Below are 16,385 nucleotides of genomic sequence, written 5' to 3'. Positions count from 1 at the left end.
TTCAACTCTTCTGGGAAGGCTGTCCACAAGGTTGCAGAGTGTGTTTATAGGAATTTTCCACCATTCTTCCAGAAGCGCATTGGTGAGGTCACAGACTGATGTTGGTCGAGAAGGCCTGGCTCTCAGTCTCCATTCTAATTCCTCCCAATGGTGTTCTATCGGGTTCAGGTCAGGACTCTGTGCAGGCCAGTCAAGTTCATCCACATCAGACTCTGTCGTCCGTGTCTTTATGGACCTTGCTTTGTGCCCTGGTGCACAGTCATGTTGGAGGAGGAACTGTTCCCACAAGGTTGGGAGCATGGAATTGTCCAAAATGTTTTGGTATCCTGGAGCATTCAAAGTTCCTTTCACTGGAACTAAGGGGCCAAGCCCAATTCCTGAAAAACAACCCCACACCATAATTCCTCCTCCACCAAATTTCACACTCGGCCCAATGCAGTCCGAAATGTACCGTTCTCCTCACAAACCCAGACTCGTCCATCAGATTGCCAGATGGACTTTGTCATGTTTGTCTTAGATGCAGCTGCTCGGCCATGAAAACCCATTCCATGAAGCTCCCCGCGTACTGTACGTGGGCTAATTGTAAGGTCACATGAAGTTTGGAGCTCTTTGCACTATGCGCTTCAGCATCCGCTGACCCCTCTGTCAGTTTACGTGGCCTACCACTTGGTGGCTGAGTTGCTGTTGTTCCCAAACTCTTCCATTTTCTTATAATAAAGCAGACACTTGACTTTGGAATATTTAGGAGCGAGGAAATTTCACAACTGGATTCGTTGCACAGGTGGCATCCTATGACAGTTCCACGCTGGAAATCACTGAGCTCCTGAGAGCGGCCCATTCTTTCACAAATGTTTGTAGAAACAGCCTCCATGCCTAAATGCTTGATTTTATACACCTGTGGCCGGGCCAAGTGATTAGGACACCTGATTCTCATCATTTGGATGGGTGGCCAAATATTTTTGGCAATATAGTGTAACTTGTGTGTGTCCAAAACAAACCACGCAACCAAACGTCAACATGACAGCTGCTTGAAGGCGAAGGGGCTTTACATCAATAAATTGTTATCTTTAGGAAAATTAAGTTATATGGTAAGAGTAGAAGAGAAAGTCAAACACAAATAGACTAAGTAGACATTGAAAGGGTGAAAGAAATCACTTTTTTGGGTGTAAAATGAACTGGAAATTACATTGTAAGAAATATACAACACAAAGTGGCAAGGGATATTTCTATAACGAACAAAGCAAAATCTCTATTCTCTACTGCTTGCTAGTGTTACCATATCTGAGATATTGTGTAGAAATATGGGGAAACTACAAAAGTACACTTCATTCACTAACCGTGTAACAAAAAAGGTCAGTTAGAATAATACATAATGTATAGGTTACCAACAACATACAAACCCTTTGATTAATTGATTTGGTGAATTTGCAAATAGCTAAAATTATGTACAAGCAAACAATAACAATGCTACCTAAGAATTATTCTAAAAAAAAAAAAAAGATCTCAATCATTTGTATGCAAGCACAACACTGAAGACATTTAGCATATCAATGTAGAATGAAATTATGGAACAGATTATATATAGATGTCAATGTACTGATATGAGGTTGTTCAAACTACAAGTGTTTACAAAGTACATGGAAGAAGAATATTAAAAATATTGAACTTTGTTGACAATTAAATATATTTATCTCATATGTGAATCATGACTGTCTTAACTATTATTATTTATTACTATTATTATTATTTCTTCGGTCAGTGGTCAACAAAATAAACAAACAGTTTTACATAAACAAACAGTTGTACAGGGTTGAAATTGGGGGTTAATCACCAAAATGATTCCCGGGCGCGGCACCGCTGCTGCCCACTGCTCCCCTCACCTCCCAGGGGGTGCACAAGGGTGATGGGTCAAATGCAGAGGACAAATTTCACCACACCTAGTGTGTGTGACAATCATTGAGACTTTAACCTTAACTTTACAGTCAACCGAAAGGTTTCAGGGCCTAAACCCTTTCGTGTTCAACTTCAGCCTAAACATTAGGCTGAAGTTGAACACTTATTGCGCCTAACCCTATAAACGATGTCAAATACAAGATGAGCTTCCAAAAGTTATGAAATTTCCTTTGCACAACATATTATAAATACACATTATACACAACATAAACACTGTTCAATTAGTAAAGACATGTGAAATATCCTTGTACACGTGTTAGTTAAACCTTTGTACCAATTTTATACCATATACCATATTATATTAAGTCGCAGTTTTTTTTTCATAGTTTGGCCGGAGGTATGTGTGAAATTAACACATTGAATGACTCTTACCATAATATGTTACGTTAACATACCAGGCACGTCCTCAGTTGGTTATTTATGCGTCATATAACGTACACTTATTCAGCCTGTTGTTCACTATTCTTTATTTTAAATTGCCTTTCAAATGTCTATTCTTGGTGTTGGGTTTTATCAAATAAATTTCCCCAAAAAATGCGACTTATACTTCAGTTGTTTTTTTCCTTCTTTATTATGCATTTTTGGCAGGCGCGACTTATACTCTCCAAAAAATATGGTGCAAACAATTATACTTCCATTATTATTTATATCCCACATTTAGTTTGTAATTAACATTGATCATAGTATTAACTACTGTGTTGATTCAAGAGTGATATATTTTTCTAAGACATTGGTATTAGTGTTTTTTAAATGTGTGAATGGAACTGGAACATTTTAAGGAATCAACTATTTAGAGAACTGTTGTATTCATTGGTGTACATTTTGTAACAAAGTAGAGGATTAAGTAAGCTCTGCTTCTTCCTACTCCTTTTTGAATATGTAAAGAAAAATGAACATTTGTAATTATACGATGTATCACATATATGTTTACATTCTCGAAATACATTTAACCATAACCATTTTTAAAGTTGTAATACTGGGTTTATTTACCTTTGAAAAACAGGTTAAAAGGGCCGCAGGTTTCGAGAGGGCGCCAACTTGTCAAAGTGTTGTAAGCATTATATCCCACCTTTTCTTTTAGAATGTAACCTAAGCCCCACTTTACAGTTTAGTTAACACATTAGCCTTAAGTGCTGTGGGCTAATGATAGGGATTTGGCAATGTGGACCATCAGTCATCCATCCATTTTCTACCGCTTGTCCTTTTCAGAGTCGCAGGGGGTGCTGGAGCCTATCCCATCTGCACTCGGGCAATGTTGACATCACTGAAAGTATATTCTATCATAACATGACTGCAACTTGCTAGTCGCTCAATGCGTGTACGCAACAGGCCTGGAAGCAAGACAAGCAATTTATATTCCATATAATCAGTAAATGTGAAACACACTGAATTAAAAAAAAATGGTTACCCACTTTGAGGTTTTCTTTGGTTTGTCAAGAAGTTAACGGCTTCTTTAAAAGGTTTTGGTCTGCAAATCCATAATCATTTTAGCAATTCTTCATGCAACATCATTGCTATGATATAAACACTCATGATTGTTACCAGAGCTGTAGAAACTTCTCCACAAATACTCCATCTTTAAAATAGTCCAGGAATGACACCTGTAACTAATAAACCCTTTATCGTGATAGCCTTTTAGCAAACACAGTGGAATTTAAAAGTTGACGGTTCTATTAGTTCATTGAAAGATATACCTCCAAAAAGCACATCTACCTCCAAAAAGCACATCTAAAAATTTTAATAGAGATCCACTTTACCTTTAGATCAGACTATGTTATGTCACTATCAGTCTGGATACTTTTACAAATTGCACCTCCTGCTGGTCAAATTTAAAGTAGGTTAAAACCATCAAGTAGACTCAACTGCAGCCAACAAAAGCTCTTTTAGTGTCATAAATTCATAGGTTTTTGTATTAAATAAAAATAGTCTACCCTTATGACTTACGTAGTTCTGAGTCATGTTTATGAAGGAAAAACACATCACATAACATCAGTAAAAGTTTATTCCCTCTAACAGTTTTGGAAGGAAACGGGCAGGCAATAACAAATATTGCACTAACGATACAATGACAAAACTGAGCTGTATTAAAAAAAACATGCACATTAAGTATAAACAAACTAGAATACGTAAAAATAAAAATGGAAGGTGAAACTGCGCAGGATTGGAGCAGTTAAAATAGCCATCACATATGGAATCATAAATTAAAAATTTGCATCTTAAAATTCCATATGGTACGGCACAAAATGGTCAAGAACTTCAATAAGGTCTCTCCCTGCGCTCCCCGCGATGATCCCTAAAAACAAGCACCAAAAACAGATGTCAGCAATTGGTGGCAAATTAATAAAAAATGTCAACCTCTGTGCACATCTGGCTTACCTCATATCCCCCATCTTGCCACCTGGGGGGCCCATCCCCCTTCCTCTGCCACCCATGGGTGGTCCTCCACGGCCAGAACCACGGAAGCCACCCCTGTCCATGCCACCACGGCCTCTGAATCCACCACGGTCACCTCCCCAGCCTCCACGGAATCCACCAGGGCCTCCGGGCCCACCACGGTCCATGCCTCTGCCCCCACGCATTCCCATTCCACCTCTGCCTCGGTCACCGCCAGGAGGAAAGGAAGGAGGACCACCACCACCACCACCACCACCACCCATTCCGTCAGGTTTGGGAGCTTTGCACTGGTTGCACTCCATCCTCCAGGCAAAGTTCTGGTTGCCACAGCCCCTGGAGAAATATCCTCCACAAATTACTTAAATGCTCTTTAGAACCAGAAAAATCTTTAAAAAAACAAACAAAAAAACATACGGATTAGGACATTCCCAGTCCCCAGCTCTCTGCTGCATGTTGCCTCCTGTGGGCCCACCTCTGCCCATACCACGTGGGCCACCTCGGGGCATGAACCCACCACGGTCTCCTCCGCGGCCCATCATACCTAATGGGGGTTTCATACCATTAGAAATACAGACAGAGCTAAAGTTGCCCTGCAGAGAAAAGTAGTTATTAACCTTGTCTATAACGGCCATCTGTTTAACACAGCCAGTGTTAAACAGATATGCTAATATCAGTATTTTCTGTAATGACAACTAATTGATAACCAGGTATTTGCTTTGTCCTTAAAGATAAACTTGCTACGATATGATTTTGTGCTTTCTTCCATAATGTTAAAGTCTGGCAATTTAATAGAGAACAGCAATTGACGTTAGTGCTCGCTCACCATTTGCATTAACCTACTCAGAAATCTATGCTTCCCATTGAGCAACTCTATCCTGTAGCCACGCCCCATCGGGTAACATACTTCCTAGTGTTGTGACCTCTCTTTACATCCGTCACGTCAAAAATATTCCCTCTTGCTGGATGCAAATATATACACTCTAAAACTAGTGTTTGTGTAATCATCCAAATAAGATTAGCAGCAATGTGAACAGCTGTCAAAGTTGTGGCTCGGAGAGCGCAAGCGCCAACAAGTAAGCCAGCTGATGGTTAGCCATTTAGCAATTTTGTTTGGGTTCTCCTGACGCCGCCCCATTCTGCAACTCAGTGCAGCGCTTAGGCAAAAGGAACAGCAAGGACCTTCGGCTGAAGATTTAAAATTTCATTTAAAAAAAACGCAGAACTGATATTTTGAGGCGAAAATTAATGTTTAAAACGGAGATTTCTGTTTTTTCGCGGACCATTCACATGCCTAATGGTTAAATGTGCTCAAGAGTACTTATACATACACTAAAATGTATTCACCAGTTTTTAATAAAAAAATCAACTATTCTTTCTTAGGCAAAAAAAAAACATGAAATATTGTTCTGGTCTCTTGTATTTAGGATAGCATTTACGATAGCTATCAGTTAGCACACAAGCTTGCTTCTCCACTAAATGAGTACCACCAGGCTGGGAGTCTATCGAAGCGCAGCCAACAATCAGTTTTACATTAAGTAGTATTAATAGTAACCTTTTGAAGTTTTACTGTCGATTAATATAGGTAATTGTTACATCCATAGCGGGATATTTGTATGCAATAGTGCATCCAGAGTTATAGCTGCTGTCCTTTCTTTAGTGACCTTGCACCACTTTACAGATAATCTTACAATTCTAAGCAGGATGCGGGGGAATCGATAAAGCAAGATTTTTTAGGTATCGATCAATCTATTTTATTACACAGCCATCATGGGCACTTTTGCGGTTTTCTTTGAGTGGTCGATATAGACAGGCTTGACTATATGCAAACTAGATGACATGAAAATGAATGCATGTATGAGTAGAGCCTTAGACCTACCTCCTCGGCCCATCATGCCATCTCGCATGGGCATGCCTCCTCTCATTCCACCAATTTGAGGTTTACGACGTGCCATAGACACCTTGAGCCTGCGGCCCTGGAACTCCTTCCCTAAATTTTTCACAAGCCTTACAGTAAGCATCTTCCTTTTTACGTCAAAAAAAAAAAGACAGCCGTGCTTACCATCAAAGTGTTCCACAGCAGCTTTGGCGTTGGCTGGTTCCTCATACGAGAGGGTGGCATCTCCCTTGGGCTTCCCTGAGTCCTTGTCCGTGTAGATGTTTATGGCAGGCTGGCCAAGCCTGCGATTGAACTGAGGAGATATTGAGCAGTTAACCTCTGACCCCTTCTTTGAGACAGTTTTCCAAAATTAAGTCAGTTTTCCTACTCTAATTGAGCCACTGTGTTTAAAGAATTCAGCCATTTCCTCAATGTTAGCCTTCTCAGTCAAGCCAGTGATGTAGATAGCACAGTTCTCCGATTCATCTTGCTCTTCAGTGCGTCCTAAGAAATGGTTACCAAAGCATTAACAGAAAGTAAATCACATTGACCGGGTAGCAGTGGGTTAAAATAAGGTCTGCTTACCATCACGCTCGTCTCCGTGTGCTGCATTCCAGTGAAAGGGAAGGTGGCAGAAAGAAACAGAGGGAAAAAAGTAAGTGTGTGCTACTCAAGTACAGTGTAGAAACACCTGTAAAAGGCTACAATACAGCTCAGACTTCCTTACACACTGTGGGCCATTTAACCATTGTAAAGGACACACAATCCCAAAAGCAATATTGTAGATAAAATACCTCTAGCCCCAAATGCAATAATTTTGTGTTTTTGTAAAGCCTCTTAGACCAATTCATAAACGGCAAAAACCCAGATAAATACCCATTTTTAAAAAAAACAAAAAAAAGACAACCCAGTCTCAAGTCGCAATTTGTCATTATTATTTTGGAAAAACAGGTCATCAAACCATAAGCGGTGATTGAATTATACCAAGAACCTCAGTGAAATGTTTTCGGGCACTGGACAAATTGTCCTTAAATTCAGGTGTGCTCAACAATCGCGGTTTCATACCATAATATTAAAATGCATTCTGGAAGAAAACTTGAGCTTTTTAAAAAGGCATGAAAGAACTAACCAGTGTAATTCTCGTAAACTTACCACCAGGCTTACTGAAGCCACTTCTGTCTCCAGCGCTGCTATGGGGGAATAAATGGAGATATGAAGGCCTTTTCCCTTTTACGGCCACTTCCATGGCTCGAGCAAAGTGGCTTGATTGAGGGAGTCAAAAAACATTCTAACGTGCCCAACATCAAGTAAATGCCCCCCAGGATTATACAAAGTTATTGAGGGTATATTGTATTAACTACCAGTAGTTTGTTAGCTCATTACAGCTTCAGTAGTGTTAACAGTTGTGTAGATGCTTGAAAAGAATGTGACAAAAAAAGACTTGTAAATAATTTCAGATGCATTGATGACAAACTTTACTTTTAACGTTAGGCTCTAGTTTAATACAAAACATCCTCAAAGAAAACAGGACAATGCATCTGAAATTTCACATTAATCAGTTAATTCAATCAACAATAAAAAATAAAAAACATTTTACAAAAAAAAAAAAGACATGAAAAGGTTGATTTAAAAACACTTGTGTAAAAAAAAAACCCCATCATGCTCAGAAACACCACCATCCTCGGTTGTTGGCAAAAAGGCAGACCAGAAATCTGTTTAAGATCCCTCTTGCTGCTTAAGTTGGCATCTCTGCACTGAGTACAGATACTTTCTAGAGAAAAGATGGTTTTAAATGGCTCTGTTACCTGTACGGTATAAATGTGACAAAGCATGTTAAAAGTGTTCAAATGTGATCAAACAGTTGAATTTCAAAGCCACAAAAGACAGTTAACACATTTCAAAAATGACATTGTAAAGATCCCACCTCCCCCCATTACACCTGTGCAGTGCTATAAATTGTTGTTTTATCTGACTTTAAATATTAAGGTCTACATCCTATTTGTATTATTTTTGCAGTTGTTAATGGACATCTAAAATCATGTCTAAAGTCTGCCTTTGCAAATGACACTAGGAAAACACAAAACACCCAATTTTCATTTAAATTTAAAAGGATCAGTTAACTTTACCAATTGCATGGCATTTTAACCTCATTGTGGGCATCTGTTTTACCGACTCCTGCAGAACTATTTGTCTCTCAAGAAAGCATTTTTGTTTGTTGACCATTCTTAACGAAAGGGGAGAAGGAGATGCAACTACTTGAATGAGTTTCAAAATCATTAATGCCACATCACCAAGCACCACAAGATGCTCCCACATTCAGAATTTGACCCAGGGTTTCCACTCTTTACCTTAAATTGTTTTCCATAATATTTACACCCGCTACAAAGACCAGTTATCACGTCATACACTTTTGTATGTTGTCAGTAAGTCCTTAGCGTGAAGTCACTGAATCTAGTAACACTCAATTGGAATCACAGGGGTTGCAAAACCTGGTACCATTACCAGGAGTTTCTGCGCTGGCTAGAAGCAGAGAAATGCTGTGCCTAAATGTTGCCCAAAGTATATAAAAAGGTGACAACATGCACACGCAGAATTTTTAACCCGTGTGCATTCGCTCACAAGGCAGGGGAAGATTAAGAGGATAATGACTTCCAGGACATTTGTTTGACCTTGGTTCTTATTTCCCATCACTGGAATATTGGTCATTTTCCAGTACACATGGGAACCTTGCCCACCATGTTCATTTGTATGTTTATCAGGGATCCCAGTGAATTAAAAGTACAAAAAAATTGAGGAATTAAAAAATATCAGCTGGGGAATGAAAGAGGCCCTTTTAAATTGAAGAGATTTGACCATTTTAAGATACTTTGGAAGGCATTTCCTCCAGAGAAATTCTGTACAAATGCAATTTAAATGGTAAAACTCTTAATATTTTATTTGAATTAGTGAGTCACTTGGTTAGTAAGTCACAAGACAAATTCCCAGCTTGTATTCAATATCTGACGAAAGGCAATACTCAATGTACGTCTTTTTCCTTTACACTCTCCCCAACTCTCACCCCAGAACACATCACTTCCCCATCCTTGACCCGGAGGTCTCGCCCCACAGTGAAAGCCATTGGCCAAAAGCCAGCCACTACACCACAAAAGCAACCTGACTTGGTCAATACGCATTGTTTTGTCGGTTTTATGCAGACGTCGAAAAAAATTACCACATTGGATACAGAAAAATAGCGGAATACTGCTAAACAGCGCGCATCTGGGATCCCTGTTTATTTAAAGAAACACCACAACTCCAAAAGATGCATGAGAAACAACCCTGTGCAACCTGTACCAAAAATGTGAGGTGCATTTGGATTTCAAGTCTTCATGGCTTGTTTGAGAAAATTCGATTGAGATGTAGTACACAAGAGTTACTAGAATTCCATCAAATAAAATAAAGTCAGTGACAAATCAAAATTTAAAGTCTCTCAAACCCGTCTTTGTAATGAATGTCTGCCTTGAGCAGAGTTCACTCTTCCTCGTTTGCCTGTTGTGAGCATTAATTGAATTACCTCATAACCAGATATGTTGGGGAAAACCAACCAAACACCTGATAAAGAATGGTTTACGCAAATGCGGAATGGTTTTAGGTTGCAATGTTCTTAAATGACACCTAATCTGGCCATTATGGTGCATCAATCTAAAAAAAACCCAGTCACTTCAATTTTAAGTGATTATACAGAAAGTGTGAAAATGCAGAGTCTGCACAGCTTTCTTAATGCTGCCAGTAGATATAGCATATTAACAGTTTAGTTGCTACCTGACTAATATTTTAACTTGAAACTATCCACATTGTTAAAAAAGAAAAAAAAGATCGTCAAGTAGCAATTTAACAGCATATGTTGCAGATTAATTAGAAAATAGTAATGTTAAAATTTTAGAATGTCTACGATACCCCCAATGGGGCAATTTTTTTATTTTGGGCCTTACATCCTTGCAAACTCTTAGAACTGTAAAATAGTTCACCAAGATTTTTTTTTTTTTACTTTTAAATAACATTTAAAAATATATATTTTTATGTGTGTCTTATTTAATTTGCTTTATTTACACAGTATGTCAACATTTTGAACCAATATATAGTTTTAAGTACAGATGCTTTAAAAATGGCAGGCAAAAACAAAGATATTGAAATTAGACATTGAAAAAAAAAAGTTTAGGCCACATCACCCAGCTCTTGTTGAAGGCCTTTCCAGTGAAATACTGACCCATTAATCTTTTGGTGAGAAAACTACCACAATATACCATTTACAATATTTGACTTGTGAAAATTTTCATTTTATGACAAACTTAATACCCAAAACTAGTCAGATCATTCTGAGATTTGCCTAAAGCATTCAAGATAAACTTGCTCAATCCTATACTATGCACAGGACCCAATAAAATCTAATAAAAAAGTCTGTTCACTTACCATCGGACAATTTAGTGGCAGGGCTGAGAGAAACAGGTTTTCAAATTATTTTGTCATTAGCTAGGCATTGTATTAGACTAAACTAATTATCTAATTGTTCAGTTTAATGATTTACATTTCTTAATTTTGAAGAGTGTCTCAGCCCTGCCCAACGTGGCCACGTCCGTAGAATCAAAAATGCTAAAGTTGTGTCAAATACTAAAGAAAAAGACTTACCCCATGCCACGACCCATGCCACCACGCCCACGATGCATCATTCCTCCTCTGTCGAAACCATCACGGCCAGGGCCCCTGCCCTCTCCTCCACTGGAGTACCTTGAAGAGTCTGAGTAACCAGAACCCCCGCCCTGGCCATCCGGTCTATAACTATCTACAAACAAAATAAACCATTACAATTCTAAAAATTTTAAAACAAAAAACAACTTCACCACCAAATCGATTTCACCATTTGATGACAGACAAGCACAACATAATTAGGGAGCAAAGCTTACTGTAATGGTTGGACTGATAGCTGGGTGGTCCACCTTGTTGGCCATACTGGCTGGTGGGGGGCTGCCCATAGGAACTTGCAGCCTGGGGCGGGTAAGCCGGAGGGGCCTGTTGCTGGGCCTGCTGCTGACCGTAGCTTGACGGCTGGCCGTAGCTTGATGGCTGGGCCTGATAACCAGGCTGGCCATACCCTGCCTGCTGAGAGTAGCTGCTTTGGTTGTAAGTAGAAGGCTGGCTGTTCGCACTGTAACTGGCAGGAGAGAAAAAACATTGCATTTGTGGTGTTCAGATATTTGCAATTTTTAATCAATGGGCACAAACCTTTGTGGTGCAGTCGGAGCTGGCTGTTGACCATAAGCAGGATATGCAGACTGAGCAGCATATCCAGGCTGGGACCCATAAGACTGGGAGGCAGCTGGAGCAGCAGCAGCAGCTGCGGCTGCAGCAGCGGCAGCAGCAGGAGTACCATCATAAGCCTGTGCTCCATAGCCCTGGGATGACTGGGTGTAACTATGAGCGGTCGACTGGGCAGCAGTATAACCAGCTATGGGGAGTGAACAAAAGGAAAGGAAAAAAATTGTCACTGTTTTTTAACATTATTCAAAACCAAAACACTTGGGGATCGAGTGACCAACACTCAAATTGTAACCCAAAATACATTGTTCCACTCACATACCTTGGGCTGGCTGGGCATAAGTGGAACTGTATTGTTGGGGTTGCTGTGGTTGAGTATAACCAGCAGCGGGAGTTGTCTGTGCATATGTACCGTCAGCAGCAGCAGCCGCGGGTTGAGCATATGATCCATAACTCTGCTGGCCATAACTCTGCTGTTGAGATAAAAGCAGTTTATCTACACTGTACTATATAAGCTGCAATACTTCTAACCACATAAGAACAAACTATTTCATAAACTATTTGTGGTCAAGCCGTACAACCTTAAAAGTAAAACTAATAAAGCTGATGGGTATTAAGAGCAGACATACAATCAAATTAAGTTTTACCTGGGCAGATTGTCCATAAGCTTGTGTGGGCTGGGCAGCATAAGCAGCATACCTGCAAGAGGCAAAGTTTAGGACAAGGCACGTATAATTAAAAAAGGGCATGGTGAAAATTGTTCTCATATGCAAACTGATATGTCATCAGCAAACTCAATTCAAATGAACAAAGTTATGTATGCACTGCCTACTTAGAAGAGGAGACACTGATAAGTAACTTTGGACTGGAGCCTTTCTTGCCACAGTTCCAGGCTATATCGACACTAAGGCCTTAAACGAAAAATTATTTAGCCTAAGCCCCGTTTCAGCCACACTAAACCAACGTTTAAAGTTCCCCTCCTCGGACCAATTTTTACACGGGTAAGTGCGCCGTGTATTTCTTGAATCTCCGGCTCTTAGCTTTGTGTGGACTCATTGATCGTTTACAAACTGAGTTCGGAGAGGAAGTGACGCCAGAAAGACCTCGCCCCACACAGGAAGTGACGTCAGAAAGAATGCACCACAGCCAGCTTCATAATAAAGCGGTTTCATAACTTGCAGTAGCCATCAGTTCTGTTTATATTTCTATCATCATTTTACTATCTAGCATTTCTTCTGTATTTATAAAACTAGGGCTGCAACAACTAATCGATTAAAATTGATTATAAAAATAGTTGGCGATTAATTTAGTCATCGATTTGTTGGATCTATGCTATTCGCATGCGCTGAGGCTACGCTTTTTTTAACCTTTATTTATAAACTGCAACATTTACAAACAGCTGAGAAATAATAATCAAAATAATAGGGGTGTAACGGTACATGCATTTGTATCGAACTGTTTCGGTAGGTGTACCGAAAGAGATTCTACACGGACATAAGTAGCGTACTGTACGTTGTGTAAACAATACTCAAAATGCCGGACATTTGAGGCATTATGAAACCCCGGGCTAGGTCCTGACCATACGTCCTCTTTTCACCGGACATGTTTTCTTTTGCGGGGCTGTCCAGGCGGTGTTTCTTAAATGCCTCAAATGTCCGGCATTTTGAGTTAGGGTTGCGTGTATTTTCAATGTACGTTCAGGGTTAAGAAGGTTAAAAACAAAACAAATTGTGCGCGCAGCAGCATTCGTGAGGGAGGGGGAGAGACAGAGAGAGTTGTGATAAACGTGCAGGCGTTGTCAGGCTCTGCTTTTTATCGATAGATTTAGCAGATTTAATCTTTTATTATCTATATAGCAGGGGTGTCAAGTGTGCCTTTTTGTAACATTTTCCTTGCTTTATTTGGCAAGTTGAAAGAACATGGCCCCAGTATGCTGTTTTTTCCCCGATCAAATACTGGAAAGGATAGAAATGTAGTTTGTCTCTTTTATCCAATTATAAATCGAAGTAATAATCGGCAGATTAATCGATTATCAAATTAATCGTTAGTTGCAGCCCTAAATAAAACATTGTGCGGATTTTTCTTTTACAGTAAGTTGTTTACATGTTAACCGTGGTCTTTAATTTGTTTGTTCAACAGAGTATGTGCGCAAAAAAGTATTTATCTCACCGTCAAAACATGGGTATATGACACTACTTTGTGGAATTTAATTTGAAATACATTTCAGAATTATTCTCACAAAAGGATACATTTTGACCAATCTGAATGATTTCGATCCAAATTAAGTAACTGCGTCGAGTGATCGTTTTACCTAAAACACGAATTGCTTCTAGAATACAACAATGAGCCAGCCTTTTGAACAATTTGAAATAAACTGCTCATTAATAATCTTCTACATGTACAGAGCCATAAAGACAATCTCTTAGCATGCAAAGCGAAAACCGACCTTCACGATGAATAGTGAGTGTCAATACAACACAATATACCGTAATAAATATAGTATGTTTGTTGAACACTTACCCTTGTTGAGCAGTAGTCTGGCTGTAGGAGCTGTAATCTGTTGAGGAAAATAAAATAATAGATGAACGAATAGCATTAGCAACACGGCTAATGCTAAAGCTAGCAGATCGCTAACGGCCCGCCTTTAGATCTATTCATCTGCGGGCAGAGGACGTTGTGTTGCCGACCAGGCTTAGAATACCAAAAATTCACAGATATGTATGTTTGGATGGACACTGGTACAATTGTTTATGCAAAATTTAGGACGGAATTATTTGTTGTACATAAAATCGCCTGAATCGACGACGGCCATTAATGAATCACATTAGGCCTCGTGGCTGGCGCCAAATAACGCAGATTGAAATTCACATTAATAACGACTACAAACGCAACATTTCGAGTCACAACCTTATCGTATCCAAGTAAAACGTAAATGTATTCAAATAAAATATCATATTTCTCAGTAAATATAAAGAATATCTTTAGAAAGTTACACTCACCGGGAGCTGACGCCATTTTGTGTGCCTTGTACGAGACGACTGGGCAGAGCTGGCTGGCGGAGAGACGCCTTTGAGTGCGCAACAAGCAGGAAATATCGCGAGACAACATACTCATGGTTTCAAACAACGAGATCTCTGCTTTGCCCGGGCAACGCCTCCACAACAAAAAAGAGTCCTTCGAAATTATTTTACCTTAAGTGACGTCACATTGTACGTGCTCTGGTTGAAAGCACGGCTGTCTTTGTGACTCCAAAACAGAGCTATGGGGAAAAATTAACAAACAATAATAATTGATTTGCAATGTTTATAAACTCGTATCTTTTGGAAACTATTTAATTTGTTGTTTGTGAAAATACAGTTTTTAAACAATAAAAGTAGTGCAATGAATAAAACCCTTCAATTATGTTCAGGAGAGAACACAGAAGATAATACAAATAATAACAGAAGAAGTGAACAAGTTAAAAAGATGGTTTGAAAAAAACAGACTAGTTTTGAATCTCAGTAAGACACAGTCATACATACCCTTACACATAGGCACCTACGCTCCCACATACATACACAAATACAGAACATACCTGCACACTCAAAGTTCCTACATCCACACGCACTTTCACTGTACAAATATACATATACACATACATGTACATATACAGTCATTGTACAAACATACATATATACATACTGTACATATACATTCACTGTACAAACATACATATATACATACAAGTACATATTGGCGTTGTTAGGCCTATTTTAGGGGGGCTCAAGCCCCCCTAAAATGTTCTTAAACCCCCCCTAAATAATTTGGTGTTAAAAAAAAAAATCTTTTTTATTTTTTTTATTTTTTATTTTTACAAATACATGCCGACATATTCATTATAAAGTGGCCCGAATATAAGTTTAAATAAATAATCATATAACCTGTCATTATTCACTCAGTTTCACCTCACTTCATAGTGTAAGGTGGAGAGCCCCTTTAGTGCGTCGGTATCCAATCCATTCCACTTGTTCATATAGAAAATGCCCACATCACTCAAAATCCAGTCCGCATTTTCTCTGCGACCTTGCTTGCGGTCTGGCAGGTGTACGAAGCACATTAGCACACAGCACTGCAGAACAAGAACCTTGTGTCTGCAATTGTAAATAATTTAGTTTTTAAGTTTTGTGTTTCTTGTACAATCTATATAAAGTAATATACATTAGCCTATTGTTAAAATAATGAAAACAACATCATTAAATATATTTGTTTTATTGTATTGTTACATTAATAGCTGTTGTATTATTATAGGATGGCTTGTTAAACATTTCATAGGATTTTCAGAGGGTGGAAAAACCAAGACATTTAATATAAAATGTAAAATGAATAAATACATAAAAAGAAAAAGAAAAAAAATGGTTAAAAGCCATCGTCCCGGGGAGCATTTAATTTCGTCTCGTGCATTTTTTTTACCGTCCCCAGGACGACGGGACTACATTAATCTCAAGCCCTGGAAGTTACATTTTATTGTTTGCATTATTTGTTTCAGCATTGCACTTTGAAGATGGTCCCTAAGCTCTTTGACAGCTTTGGCTCTTTTTCAGATCAGCACACTAAGACTTTCTTATTTACAGTATATGTAAATGTTTCTCATTTCTATTCAGACTTCCATATATATTTAATTTCCTAAACGGCTTGCCATAATATATATATAAATATATTATATACAAGCCAAATTATCCCGATCCAGATATTATTCAAGTAATTAAGTAATATTTCCAGGGCTTGAATTTACAACCATTTTAGTCACATATGTGCCCAAAATGTCATATGTGCAACTTCAAAATATTTGGGAACAAACAATTATTGTATTGTGAGCGAAAGTTGTGGCATT

General features: G+C 38.8%; 1 protein-coding gene across 4 annotated transcripts; it reads right to left on the bottom strand.

Moving 5' to 3' along the window:
- Positions 1-3,937: 3,937 nt before the first annotated feature.
- Positions 3,938-14,644, bottom strand: ewsr1b (EWS RNA-binding protein 1b). 4 transcript variants are annotated; one of them, XM_062051341.1, is made up of 15 exons: positions 14,515-14,644; positions 14,036-14,072; positions 12,163-12,214; positions 11,838-11,988; positions 11,483-11,705; positions 11,164-11,411; positions 10,889-11,042; positions 7,376-7,413; positions 6,809-6,829; positions 6,612-6,727; positions 6,407-6,536; positions 6,224-6,334; positions 4,762-4,888; positions 4,330-4,680; positions 3,938-4,246 (listed from the first exon to the last, which is right to left on the bottom strand). In XM_062051341.1, the coding sequence occupies exons 1-15, from the start codon at positions 14,627-14,629 to the stop codon at positions 4,210-4,212; spliced, it is 1,911 nt and encodes a 636-aa protein (XP_061907325.1). In that variant the 5' UTR covers positions 14,630-14,644; the 3' UTR covers positions 3,938-4,209. The 4 variants fall into 4 exon arrangements, with proteins under 4 accessions (XP_061907325.1, XP_061907326.1, XP_061907328.1 ...); XM_062051342.1 differs by having other exon boundaries at positions 7,376-7,410; XM_062051344.1 differs by having other exon boundaries at positions 11,164-11,405.
- Positions 14,645-16,385: the final 1,741 nt, after the last annotated feature.

The sequence above is a fragment of the Entelurus aequoreus genome, linkage group LG06, assembly GCF_033978785.1.
Source record: "Entelurus aequoreus isolate RoL-2023_Sb linkage group LG06, RoL_Eaeq_v1.1, whole genome shotgun sequence".
Classification (NCBI taxonomy): Eukaryota; Metazoa; Chordata; class Actinopteri; order Syngnathiformes; family Syngnathidae; genus Entelurus; species Entelurus aequoreus.
Note: the sequence above shows the minus strand (reverse complement) of the source record. Positions and strands in the feature narration are given on the sequence as shown.